General features: G+C 58.2%; 1 protein-coding gene across 1 annotated transcript; it reads left to right on the top strand.

Moving 5' to 3' along the window:
- Positions 1-473: 473 nt before the first annotated feature.
- On the top strand, positions 474-12,061 carry WNT10A (Wnt family member 10A). Its single transcript, XM_054586152.1, has 4 exons — positions 474-589; positions 1,619-1,881; positions 8,839-9,218; positions 11,564-12,061. The coding sequence occupies exons 1-4, from the start codon at positions 474-476 to the stop codon at positions 12,059-12,061; spliced, it is 1,257 nt and encodes a 418-aa protein (XP_054442127.1).
- The last annotated feature ends 227 nt before the right edge of the window (positions 12,062-12,288 follow it).

Here is a 12,288-nt window from a genome sequence, read left to right as displayed (position 1 = left end):
CCAGGACAGTCACTCAATCTCTGGGCGGTGGGGCCGGGCACAGACAGCGCCGCCCCCCCCCACCCCCCACCCCGTCCCGCCCCACACGCCCTCGGAAGCACAGGCTCGCGGCGCAGCGCTGGGGGGCTCCCCGGCACCCCAGCCTCTCGTCCCCAACCCGCAGCATATCCGGGCCCCCCTCACCCTCCAGAGGCACCAGGAATTGTCGCAGGGGGGCCTTGGGAAATTCCCTGGACCCCTGTGCCAGGAGGTGCCCGGTGTGCCCGCCCGCCACCCCCCCCGGGGGCGGTGCCCGGGGGCGCTGCCCCATGGAGCGGGGAGGCGGGCGCCGTCTGCTCCCGGAGCCGTGACCCAAGTCGGAGCTGTGTGTCGCAGGCGCCCCGACCCCCGCGGATCATGCGCCGTCGTCCCTGGCTCGCCAGTCCCGCTGGGCTGTGAGCCCCCCACTCCCCGTCCGTCACGGCCCGCGCGCCATGGGCAGCACCCACCCTTGCCCCTGGCTGCGGCTTCTCCGACCTGGGCCCCAGCCGCGGCCCGCGCTGTGCGCTCTCCTGTTCTTCCTACTGCTGCTGGCTGCCGCCCTGCCCAGGTGAGCCCTCACCTTATGCTCCGCCCTCCTGGAGAGCTGGGACCCCCAGCCACAGGGGCCTGCGGCGCTCCTGCTGGGGCAGGGGACCCTGGAAGGAGGGAGGGACAGTGTCGCAGGAAACTTCTGGTGCCCAATGAAAGTGCTCTCATAGGAGGACGTTGAACTGGTGACAGAATATGGGCAGTCCAAGGAGACAGGGCAGTGCCCAGGAGAGTGATGGCTACTAGAAGGGAAGGTGTGTGTATTGGGGGCGGGGAGCAAGTACCAAGCTGGAGCTCTGTGCTGCGCTGGGGGAATGCACCCCACCCCAGGAAGCTTGCACTGCCTTGCTCCACCTTGGAGATGGCCCACAGGCAGGAGCAGGGGTTGGGGGCTGGAAGAATGTAGCCCAGGTGGGGTCGGTGAGAGACCGAAGATGGAAGTGTTCTCAGTGTGTCTGTGTGTACGTGTGTGTGTTTGAGTGAGTCCAGCAAGCTATGTTCTAAACAGCAATCTGTGTGTGCAAATGTGAGAGCTCCTGGATTAATGTATCAAATGAACATGGTGTATATTGGTGTGTATTCGTGTATGTGTGTAATTATGTCTGATGAAGTGTGTGTGTGTGTGTGTGTGTGCGCGCGCACGCGCGAGTGATCTGGGTCTGGGTGTTCGCCTCAATGTGCAGGAGTGTGTCTTTAAGAATAGGACTCTCTGAAACATGTCTTTAAGAGTGGTCTTCTGGGAGTGCAGTGTATGTGAGCAGCTATGCCCAAGGGTGCATTCATTAAATATTGTGTGCGCAGCCATTCTGGATATGTGCACTTGCACGTTAACCTGTGTGGGTGTGCAGCGGGGTGGGTTTTGTTGGAGGCGATGGTGGCGGGAAGGTCAGGGAAAGGAGAATGCGTTAGGGGTACACTGACGGGCCCAAACTTAAAAGGCAAGGGTTGAAACACAGGGAATGTGGCCTTTGGGATAGATTGTGTATTGTGAGATGGGGTCCTCTTAGTCCCCCAAACACTCACCCACCCCCCTCCCACACGCCTGCAGGTCTGCACCCAATGACATTCTGGGCCTCCGCCTTCCCCCGGAGCCCGTGCTCAACGCCAACACCGTGTGCCTGACATTGCCGGGCCTGAGCAGGCGGCAGATGGAGGTGTGTGTGCGCCACCCTGACGTGGCCGCCTCAGCCATCCAGGGCATCCAGATTGCCATCCACGAGTGTCAGCACCAGTTCCGGGACCAGCGCTGGAACTGCTCTAGTCTCGAGACTCGAAATAAGATCCCCTACGAGAGCCCCATCTTCAGCAGAGGTAGCTGCCCCTCCTCTTGCCCCCTCCCCTCCCGTCCAGCACCTCCACCCCAGAACGGCTCTGCCAACCATCCCAACCCACTTCCTCAAACTGGCAGCTTCCCCAGGTGCCCATCTGCCAGCCAGGCTGCTCTCCTGCCTCTGCTTGGTCTCAGAAAGCACCCCCTCCAGGGTGGGGGGCAGACAAATGGGGCAGATGTGGCTCCCTATTGGGCCATGCGGGCCAAGGGTGACAGGTTCCATGCCTGAGAACGGGACTCATGGGCTATCCTGTCCTGTCATTGACACTGCATACCCCAGGCCCAGGAGGTATCTGTATCTGTGCTCTGCCTCGCTTTACCCTCTACCTAGCAAGCAGCATCGAGGTTGGCAAGGCTGTGACAAAGTACCCAGAATCAGCACGAAGAGGGGTTGGGGACTTTTGCCAAATGGCGTAGGTGAGGGAGGCCTGGGCAGGTAAAAGGTCTGTGCTCCGGAAGAGGCTCTTCCTGGCAGGACACACCACCAGTCGCTGTGTCATCCTCACCACCTCAGAGAACTCTCTCTGAATCAGAGGTACTGGCTGTGCGTGTGCCTCCAGCCCAGCAGGCCTGGTGGCCCTGCCAATGGCTTTCCCCTCACAACTCACAGACCCGGAAGCCCGCTCCCATCCTCCCTCCTGGCGGCTGGGTGACTCAGGTCCCACCTGGGCAACCCCTAGGATATGGTTTGGGCTGGAGATTGAGGAAGGCTTTGTCACTCATTTCTGCTCACACCCACCTTCTGTCTTGGTAACTGAGGCCTTAACTCAGGTCTTGTGGACAAGATGGGAGTCCTGCCTCCTGGATGGGCCTAGTTGGGTATCTGTATCACCCCCTCAGCTGCTTGGGTGGGATAGAGTGGAGACCCGGCTCCTTGGGATTTGTCCAATTCTCAGTTGACAGTGGAGGCGAAAGGAGGGGTACCCCTACACCCTTTGGCCTTGGGGCCTGAGGCTTCTGGGAGAATCACACCCAATGGACCCCGACTTCCAAGAGAACTTAGAAAGGCATGGCCTTTCCTTTCTTCAGGGGGACCCCTCCGAGCATTGCCTAGGCCCCACGTCAGGGTCCACCCTCATCTCCCCCAGCCCAGCCCCGGGCCGCCCGCCCCGCCCCGCCCCCGCGTGCTCTCCCTCCTGCCTCCCCCGCGAGCCCGGGGCGCTGTTTCTCCCTGGCTGAGCCCAGCCCGACGCGTGTGGCGGCATGCAGCCGCGAACTAATCCCCTGCGGGCCGCGGCAGACGGCTCCCGGGCCCAGCCGTGCCGCTTTCAAAGGGGGCGCCCCCCACCCGGCCCTGCGCTCCAGCCCCGCCTGCTCCGCGGCTCTCGAGCCGCTCCAGCCCTCGGAGAGCGGCGGGCCCGGACCCCGGCTGGCCGGCCCATTCGGCGCCCGCCCCGCCCCGCCGCCCGCGTTGGCCGACACGAAGTGACAGGCCTCTACATCTTTCATGCCCCGGCCGGGCCAGGCCGGAGCTCGTCGTCGCCGCGCGTCGGCTCCTACTCCGGGTTTCTAGGTCACCCGCGTACCCGAAGCCTCGATCTCCCTCCGGCGCTCGGGCCCGCGGGGAGGACACTGCAGGCCTCGCTGAGCTTCACACCCCTGCAGCTTCCGAGGGGGCGAGGCAAAACAAGCTCTCTACCCTTCCCGGGCCTCGGTGTCCCCCTCTTCCCCTCTGGTCCTCCTGTCCCCTCTTAGACTGAGTGAAGCCAGGCGTCCTAATGGCTGCGCCCGGTGAGGCCCGCGCGGCCCGGTGGAGAACCTGGGGTCTTTGACACTGGGGGCGAGTTGTGAGCGCTGGAACCACGCGGCGTTGGCGCGGCGCCAGGCGCTCCTGGGTTCACCTGCAGTTTAATAAGCGGGAGGTGAGCTGGGGGGACGGGTGGGGGGAGAGGTTAGGGGTGGAGGGGGAGACTTGCCAGGGCTAGCCGGGCGGGGCGGCGCCCAAAGCGGGAGGAGGTGGGACAGTGGCTCCTGGCTCGGCAGGGGCTGGGCTCCTTCCTTCGGCCTTGGAGCAACATCCTACACCTCTTCGGTTCTGCGCCCCGAATTGGGACACCTCGTTGGCACCTCTCCCTCGAGGAGGGGACCCTGGGCTTCTAGGAAGAAATTGCCCCTTCTCCCTCAAAGGACCACCATTCTGCCCCTCACATCCTTGTTCACATCCATCGGGGGTCATTTCCTGGCCTGTCTTGGCCTGCCACCTCAAGGACTAGCTAAATTTAAATCCCTTAGTCCCTGGTCTGGGCCCTTCCCAAATTTCACTCCTTTTTAAGCTATGGATTGTCTATTGTAGGGTCAGGTGACCTCAGTTTCCCCCAAGTGGAGTATCAGGGTGCTGAGCCCTATTCTGACCCAGGCTGCCAATGGGCTTTCTTGAAGGTCCATTTGCCTCATTTAAAATATAGACTGTTAGGCAGAGGGGGTCCGTGGGGGCTTCCATCTTCATGCTGTTACTGTCATATAATTATCGTGACACCTTCCCTAAGCGGGGTTGGGCTGAAGGGATAGGGTCCTAACGTAGGACAGGGAAGGAAAGGAGATTGAGGGCCTGGAGTAGGTGCTTGGGAAGGCAGGTGTGTGATAGGGCTTCACCTAGCCGAGGAGAGAGGACAGGGGTGGCGGTGCTGGAGCCCAGGATGGGGGGACAGGGAAAGGGGCCTCTAGGGGCCTAGAGTCAGAAAAAAGTTGTGACCTAAGTGCCAGGGGCACTGGTATCCCCAGCTTTTTGTTCTAGGACCCAGGGCGTTCGTGCCTGGGTGGGTAGAGTGCTGGGTAGAACATCAGCTAGAGGGGAGCTCTTCATTGTGAGGACGAGAGGAACCCACCCCTCTCTTAGTCAGGGTGCAGGGACCGGAGGGAGATTTGAGGACGGAGCTGCTTCAGACTGGACCTGGGCCCTGGAGCGAGAGGAGATGAGAGGACAGAGAGAGGCTCGATGGAGGGGAGAGTAGTAGATTCAAAGGGCAGGTCCTGGAGCTCCCACACAGGAAAGTAACTGGCCTCCCTAAGGCCCAGACCTGTTTGCAAGGAGGATACATGAGGCCTTGCAACAAGTCAGGTCCCAGCTTAGGGAAAGCCAGCAAATTAGGGTCCAGCCTCTGTTCTCCAAGGCCCTGGCTCACTCTTCTCCCACCTCCCTTTTACAGTCATCCAAGAGAGTCTTGGTTTTATGCCTAGGTCACCAAGCTTGGCGTATGTGGTAGCACTCAGTGGGGACACATGGGCACAGACAATCATATCCCAGGGTCACCTAAGATCCTATTAGTCTAATGGCAACCAATAAATCAGCCAACACATACTAAGTACTTGCTGTGTGTCAGGCACTTTTCTAAAGCACTTTATCTATATTTTAGGGCCCTCAAACAATCCCCACTTGGTAGGTCCTATTATTATCCTCATTTTACAAATGAAGCTAAGAGAGGATTAGTCACACAGCTTGTAAGTGAGCTGTAGAACCAGGACTCAAATGCAGGCCAGCTGACTAGAGATTGCACCCACCCCTTGCCATCCTGCCTCCCATGATCTCCGTGTGCCCAGAGGTGAGCTGTGCAATGAAAGAGTAGTCCAAGAGATGAAACTGATGCGTGCACACACACTCCTACCCATGTTCGAGCAAACGGGTAGCCCCATTCAGTGTCACCCCTAAGTGTTCCCATATGCACACAACTCTCTCCCTCTCTCTCAACCCAGGCACATGAGCACGCACAAAATATTTGCACAGAGGGAACAGAGGCCAGACCTTTCGCCTTCCCTGTCTCTTTGATTCACATGCACAGGGCTCAAGCTTCTCTAGACCCTCCTGGTTCCCCCTGGCTCCCGAACCCCCTCTCCTCCACACTCCCCTACCCTCCGAACCTCCTCCCACATCCCTTCCTGGCCGTTGGCTTCAGCCTGTAGCAGCAGCTGACTCCACTTAGATGCTGGCAGTCCCTGTCCCAGATCAAAGGCAGGGCGGCTAATTGTGCGTCTTAACGAGCCCCCCCACCAATGCTCGGGGCAGCCCAGCTGGCCGTGGCCCCACCCCTCTCCCCCTCCAGCTGGCCAGATGGCACAGTGCCTGCGTCTGCCCCAGACAGCCGGGGCCAGGACCGAAACTGGGGCCCTGAATGGGAGCTGGGGGCAGACCCAGGGGGCTGGACTTCTCTGAGGCCTGGATGCTTAGAACAGAGGATGGCCACACGAACCCTGCCTGGACACACCTACATGTGGCTGTGACAGCTACCAGCGGCCATGGGGTGGTTTCTTTTGCTGCTGGGGAGTAGGCATGGGTGATCTCTGTAGGCTATGGGCTACATTTCTCCAGATCCCTCCAGACGGCCCTTGAATGTAACAGAGCCTGGAAGATGGCGGTTGGCCCAGCACGTCCCCCTGGATCAGCCTCTTTTTTTTTTTTTTTAATTTTTAATAATTTCTTTCTAGAGATAGGGAAAGGCAGGGAAACATGGATTGATTGCTCATCTGTTTTTTGCATGCCCCCAACTGGCCTGCAACCCAGGCATGTGCCCTGACCTGGGACTGAACCGGTGACCTTTAGGTTGCACACCCATGGCCAATCCACTAAGCCACACCAGCCAGGGCTAGACCAGCCTCTTGCTCTTTCTAGTTTCCAGGGCCATGGAAGTTGGGAACTGGGGTACCTGGGTTTCTTATTCAGCAGCAGGTCTTTCCTAGAGTCAAACATCCCTCAGCAGAAAGTTGTCAGGCCTGGGAGCTGGGAGAGCTGGGGCTGGGTCCTGCTTCACAACCCCTGTGCCCTTGGGCATCCCCTTTTTTGCCCAGTGTGTGTGTGTAGCACGGGCAGTTCCGACACCCGGGCTGCCTCTGGAGGCCTGAGTATTGCCATTCAGCCGAGGAGCAGGCTGATGACTCCCTCAGCAACCAGAGAGATGTTTCAGAGTTCCACAGACAAAAGGCAGTGGATAAACATAGGGTGTGCTCTCCGGCTTGGGTCTGCCCTCCTTTTCCTTGGGCCCCACACCCCAGAGCAGTGCCTATTCCTCTGCATCTCTAACCCATTCCCAGTGCCCACTCATGGCTCCAGCCCCATCTCCATCCCTTCCTGTCTGCTCCCAAGATGCTGTGAGCTCGAAAGAGAAAATAGAAAGGGACAGACTGCTTTATGGGCTTTCTGGTGGCCCCGGTGATTTATTCTAGAGTGGGTCATGAGCTACTAGGCTCTGTCCCTGACCAGGGAAACTAAAAACACCATCCTGAAACGATAGAACTAGTGAGTGAAGTCAGATAGCAGGAAGAACTCAATAATAGTTTATATGTATACAGTATTTATTATGAGTAAGGTATTATTTTAAGCACTTTAAATGTACAAACTTTAATTCTTGGAACAACAATGAGGCAGATAATAATAACAACCCTGTTTTACAGATGAGGAAACTGAGACACAGAGAAGTCAAGCCACTTGGCCAAGGTCACATAGCTATTGACATTTAGTGAGTGGAAGAGACACAGTTTGAACCAGGCGGTTTGGCTTAAGAGTTCATATTCTTAACTACTACTACACCACTTGTGTGGGTTTTTTAATTTGTGCTGTTGTGTTGGCTGGGCAGGAAGAGGAACACAGGCCCCATGATGCAGACAGTGAACATTAGGGGTGGGTGTGGGCTAGGGTCTCTGTCCGGTTCGGGTTGGCCCTCTGGATCTGTGAGTCCCTGAGAGCATGCCTTCCCAGTCTTTGAGGCTAGGGTGGGAGGATCCAGAGTTTTTCCTCGGAACCTCTGGCCATCAGCCTTGGGCCAGGTTTGGGCTTCCTTTACAGAGGCCAATGGCACAGGTAGGTTCTCCTCCTTGTACGGGAGCTATTATTGCTCTTGGCTTCTCCCATTGCCCCCACTGGTTCAGAGGCTGGTCAGAAACTGGTATCAGAACCTGCTCCTAGCTAGTCCTTTCTCAGATGCGGAATAAGCAAGAAGCAGCTTGTGGGTCCAGGAGCCAGACACTCCTCTGCAAATAGACCTTCCCCTGCCACAGGTCAACCTACCTACCGGGGCTTTCCCAGAGAATAGTTCAGGCTGAGCACGACAAGGAGGAAAGCTGTGTAGACAAGTCAGTGGCCAGGCCGGCCCAGCCCTGAGCCCCTGAGAGTGGCTTACCAGGGAGTCTTTGTGCCCCCTGGGCATCTCTGGGAAAGTGTCTGCCTTAGCTCACCCTCCCCTCTCAGTCTTCAACAGTACTATATGCTTAAGTCTTCAACACTACTGTGTGCCATGCAAGGCATAGGCTCACCTCCAGCCTCCCTCCAACAACCCTCAGCTGAGCTAGACTCATCACTGGTGGCTGGTGGCACCCTTTTTGGAGCAGACTTTCAAGGGTGTCCTGTGAACAGCAGGAGGGGAAACTGCTGGCTCCTTTCTCTGCCTCTCACACCTGGGCCTCAGAGAGGGTTCTGTGGTGGATCTGAGGGGGGGACCAGGCAGACAATCTTGAGCCCAGGAGCTTCAGGAGGACACCAGCTCCTCTGACCTACCTGTCTGCCCAGCAACATTTCCTGCAGCCCGGCATTCCATGACTGGTAACTTATTCTTTAGGTTACATTTGCCTTCCTTCTGCAGGCTTATTATGAAAATGCAGATATTACATGAGAGGTAATAGATTAAGTACCTGATCTTAAAAAGAATGTTTACCAGATACTTTCTGTCCAACAGGGGAGATGTAGACACAGACTCAGCTTGCTAAGGGCTGGTGCCAATGGAATGGGGGAGTGCAGAATAGGAGGGTTATGGAGGAGACCTCTGCCACTCCATCCTCTGGGCTGAACTTGCGGTGTGACTTCTGATCCCCTTTGACTCTGTGCCCTGTAACAGACCTCCCCCCACCACTGGGCCTCAGTTTCCCCTCTGTATGGAGAGAGCATTGGGTAGGAAAGGCAAAGGGATGGGATGTCAGGCCGCTCAGAACCTGTTTCCTGCATCTGTTACCTGCAGGTTTCCGAGAGAGTGCCTTCGCGTACGCCATCGCCGCAGCCGGCGTAGTGCACGCAGTGTCCAATGCATGCGCCCTGGGCAAACTGAGGGCATGTGGCTGCGATGCATCCAGGCGCGGGGATGAGGAGGCCTTCCGCCGGAAGCTGCACCGCCTGCAGCTGGACGCACTGCAGCGCGGTAAGGGCCTGAGCCATGGGGTTCCGGAGCACCCAGCCCTGCCCCCTGCCAGCCCTGGCCTGCAGGACTCCTGGGAATGGGGCGGCTGTAGCCCGGACGTGGGCTTTGGGGAGCGCTTCTCTAAGGACTTTCTGGATTCCCGGGAGCCTCACAGAGACATCCACGCACGCATGAGGCTCCACAACAACCGAGTCGGGAGGCAGGTGAGAGCTACCTCCCTATCCCCTCCCTCTGCACCAAACCCTTCTGCCAAGCCCCGCCCCCCATCCTGCCTCTCCTCTGGGGACCACAGGGCACCCCCCCGGCCCCCCCTCACCAACCTGGCAATTTTCACATTGCCCCCTTCTAATTCAGGCAACAAACATGTGTTGCATACCTACTGTGTGCTAGGCACTTGGTTAGGCCTGGAGATAGAGGGCAGCAACAGCCTGTGTCCCCATTAGCTCGCCTTCTGCCAAACAGCCTGCTCCGCCCATTTCCTCTGGGAACAATGGTGAAAGACCTCACCTTTGGGTCGAGGCCAGGCCCTGCCACCCCCTCTCCTTCCCTATAAAATGAGAAGGTTGAACTGGATCACGCATAAGGCCCATCAGCCCTAGTGCTCCATGATTCTGTGATATCCTCTGCTGCGGCCCCTCCTCTCCCAGCCTTCCTGTGCAGAATGGGGATTTCCTCAAAGTGGGGTTCCCAGGAACCGGCATGGAACTGTGCCCTAGGCCCCCCTCCCCTCCAATGTTCATACTAACTCAAAGGTCTCATTCATTTAAGAGAGAGAGTGAGAGAGAATGAATGTAATAGTAAACTGGATTTATTGAGGGCTTACTATATATTAGACACTGTTTGGAACACTTTGCTATGTACTAGCCTATTTAATCCATACAACTTCCCATTGAGGGTGCTACTATGCAGCTCAGGTTAAGCTATGGAAACTGAGGCACAGAGAGACTTAACTTGCATTAGGAGATGCAACTAGGGAGAAAGTGGTAGAGGCAGGATTCATCCCCCGGCAGCTGAGTTCTGAGGCCGTGCTGTTTTGCTTAGTGTAGTCTATTCTATGTGCACACCTACACTGAGGTGCCTCCTAGCCCTCGTGGTAGCTCAGCACCTTCCTTTCCTGATTATTTGGCCTCCACCCATTCTCTCGCCCTGCCAGGCCTGCTCAGGCCTCGGTCCTGGCTCCCCTTCCCTCTGGCTGGCACCTTCCCCATGTCACTCCCCTTTCTCCTGGCCTCTCAGCCCAGGCTGGCTCACCTTTCCCTTCCACAAAAACTCCAAGCTGATTCAACTCTTCCCTTTCTGACTTAGAGGTGAGGTAAACTGAGGCATGCCCACCCTCGGGTCTGGTCCAGCTTCCACCCGGCCCTGCGCTGTCTGTGCAGCTCTTTTCCCAAGCTTCAGTGCTATCCCAGCCCATACCAGCCGTGCCTCCTCCTCCTCCTCCTTGTTAAACTGGTTAATTAATGGCTGCTGCCTGTGGGAAGCAGATGTTCTGGAGCTGTTGGCCAGGGGACGCATTGGGCTGGTTCCCACGTGGTGCTGACACCGCAGGCTGTACATATAGGCTGAGGAGTCCTTTAAAACTTTGAGGACAAGGGTCGCTCTCTTATGGCCCTACTACCCGGGTCTGAGGGCCTCCGATCATTGCTATCCCTGGCTCAGGGTGTGTTTGAAGTGGAATGGGGGTAGAGAAGGATGTGGTCCACTCCGTCTGGGTCCTCTGGTGAGGCTTCTTTGGGAGGAGACTCCAAAGCAGGTTGAGAGCTGGGCAGGCTGTGGGTAGGCTCTGTTCCCTAACCACCTCCTTCGGAGGTCTGGGAACCTCTCTCTACTTTCACTGGGTTGAGGGTCTGGCTCTTTGGGGTTTGTTCCCACTCTGCATTCAGGTAAAGCCTTTGGGCCCTGTTGGTGTTCACTGCTTTCTAGGAGGAACTGTGGCACTCAGCATTAGGCAGAATAAGCCCCAGCTAGTATACTGGAGGAAGGGGTGTCTCTCCAGTCCCTCCCCCACTCCTTAAGCCTAAGGAGCTGCAGGACCCAGGGAAGGAAAGGGACTTTCTCAGACTCCCTGCAGCCCCCACTCACTCACAGCCTGGAGCAAGGCCAGAGGCTTTGGGGATGGGATATATTGGGGCCAGCAAACCCCAGCTCTTGGCCCTTACCCGAGGGATGGAAGGAGAGGGAATTTCCCTGAGGATCTGGGATCCCCCCTCAGGAAGCAAGAGCCTCCAGCCCCAAGGGCCCCCTGCAGGTGCTGTGAAAGGCGGGCAGAAGAGGAGGGGGAGCAGGAAGGAGGGAATTCCCCCAGGACCTGGCCTGGTGGGAGGTGGATGCCAGAGCAGCAGAAGAGCAGGCAGATTTCTTTTCTGGACAGCCTGGCTCAGGAGCTGTGCCATCCCGCCCCAACCCCGCTTCGGGCCCCAGCTTTTGCCTCTCTTCAATGGGAGTTGGTTTCAAAAGTCTCTGATTCTCGCAGGCCAGAGTCTGGTGTTGGAAGGAAGGCTGTGGGGCTGGCTGCAGGTGTCACCTCTCACCTTGCTTCCCTCTGCAGGCGGTGATGGAGAACATGCGGCGGAAGTGCAAGTGCCACGGCACGTCAGGCAGCTGCCAGCTCAAGACGTGCTGGCAGGTGACGCCGGAGTTCCGCGCCGTGGGGGCGCTGCTGCGCAACCGCTTCCACCGAGCCACACTGATCCGGCCGCACAACCGCAACGGCGGCCAGCTAGAGGCCGGCCCCGCGGGGGCACCCTCTGCGGCCCCCGGCGTTCCCGGGCCACGCCGCCGGGCCAACCCCGCAGACCTGGTCTATTTCGAGAAGTCGCCCGACTTCTGCGAGCGTGAGCCGCGCCTGGACTCGGCGGGCACCGTGGGCCGCCTGTGCAACAAGAGTAGCACAGGCCCCGACGGCTGCGGCAGCATGTGCTGCGGTCGCGGCCACAACATTCTGCGCCAGACGCGCAGCGAGCGCTGCCACTGCCGCTTCCACTGGTGCTGCTTCGTGGTCTGTGAGGAGTGCCGCATCACCGAGTGGGTTAGCGTCTGCAAGTGAGCGGAGGGCTCCGCTCACTGAGACAGAGTCGCCTTGACTCCTGGGAGAGGAGGTTGGACCACTACATCTTATAGGAACCTCCCAGTTCTGAGGGTCGTCAGGTTTGCAATCACGGGAAAGTCTAGGCTTCATCACTCACTTCTTCGGGCTACAGGACTGATTTGCCTCTCCGCTCTCTGCCCCCAAGCTCAAGACTGCTCAGCTGGGCTGGGAATTGCCGCCCACCC

The sequence above is a fragment of the Pteronotus mesoamericanus genome, unplaced genomic scaffold (assembly GCF_021234165.1).
Source record: "Pteronotus mesoamericanus isolate MK-2021 breed Mesoamerican mustached bat unplaced genomic scaffold, CSHL_Meso_final contig_90, whole genome shotgun sequence".
Taxonomy (NCBI): Eukaryota; Metazoa; Chordata; class Mammalia; order Chiroptera; family Mormoopidae; genus Pteronotus; species Pteronotus mesoamericanus.
The sequence above is the reverse complement of the archived record's forward strand: the minus strand, read 5'-3'. Positions and strand labels throughout refer to the sequence as shown.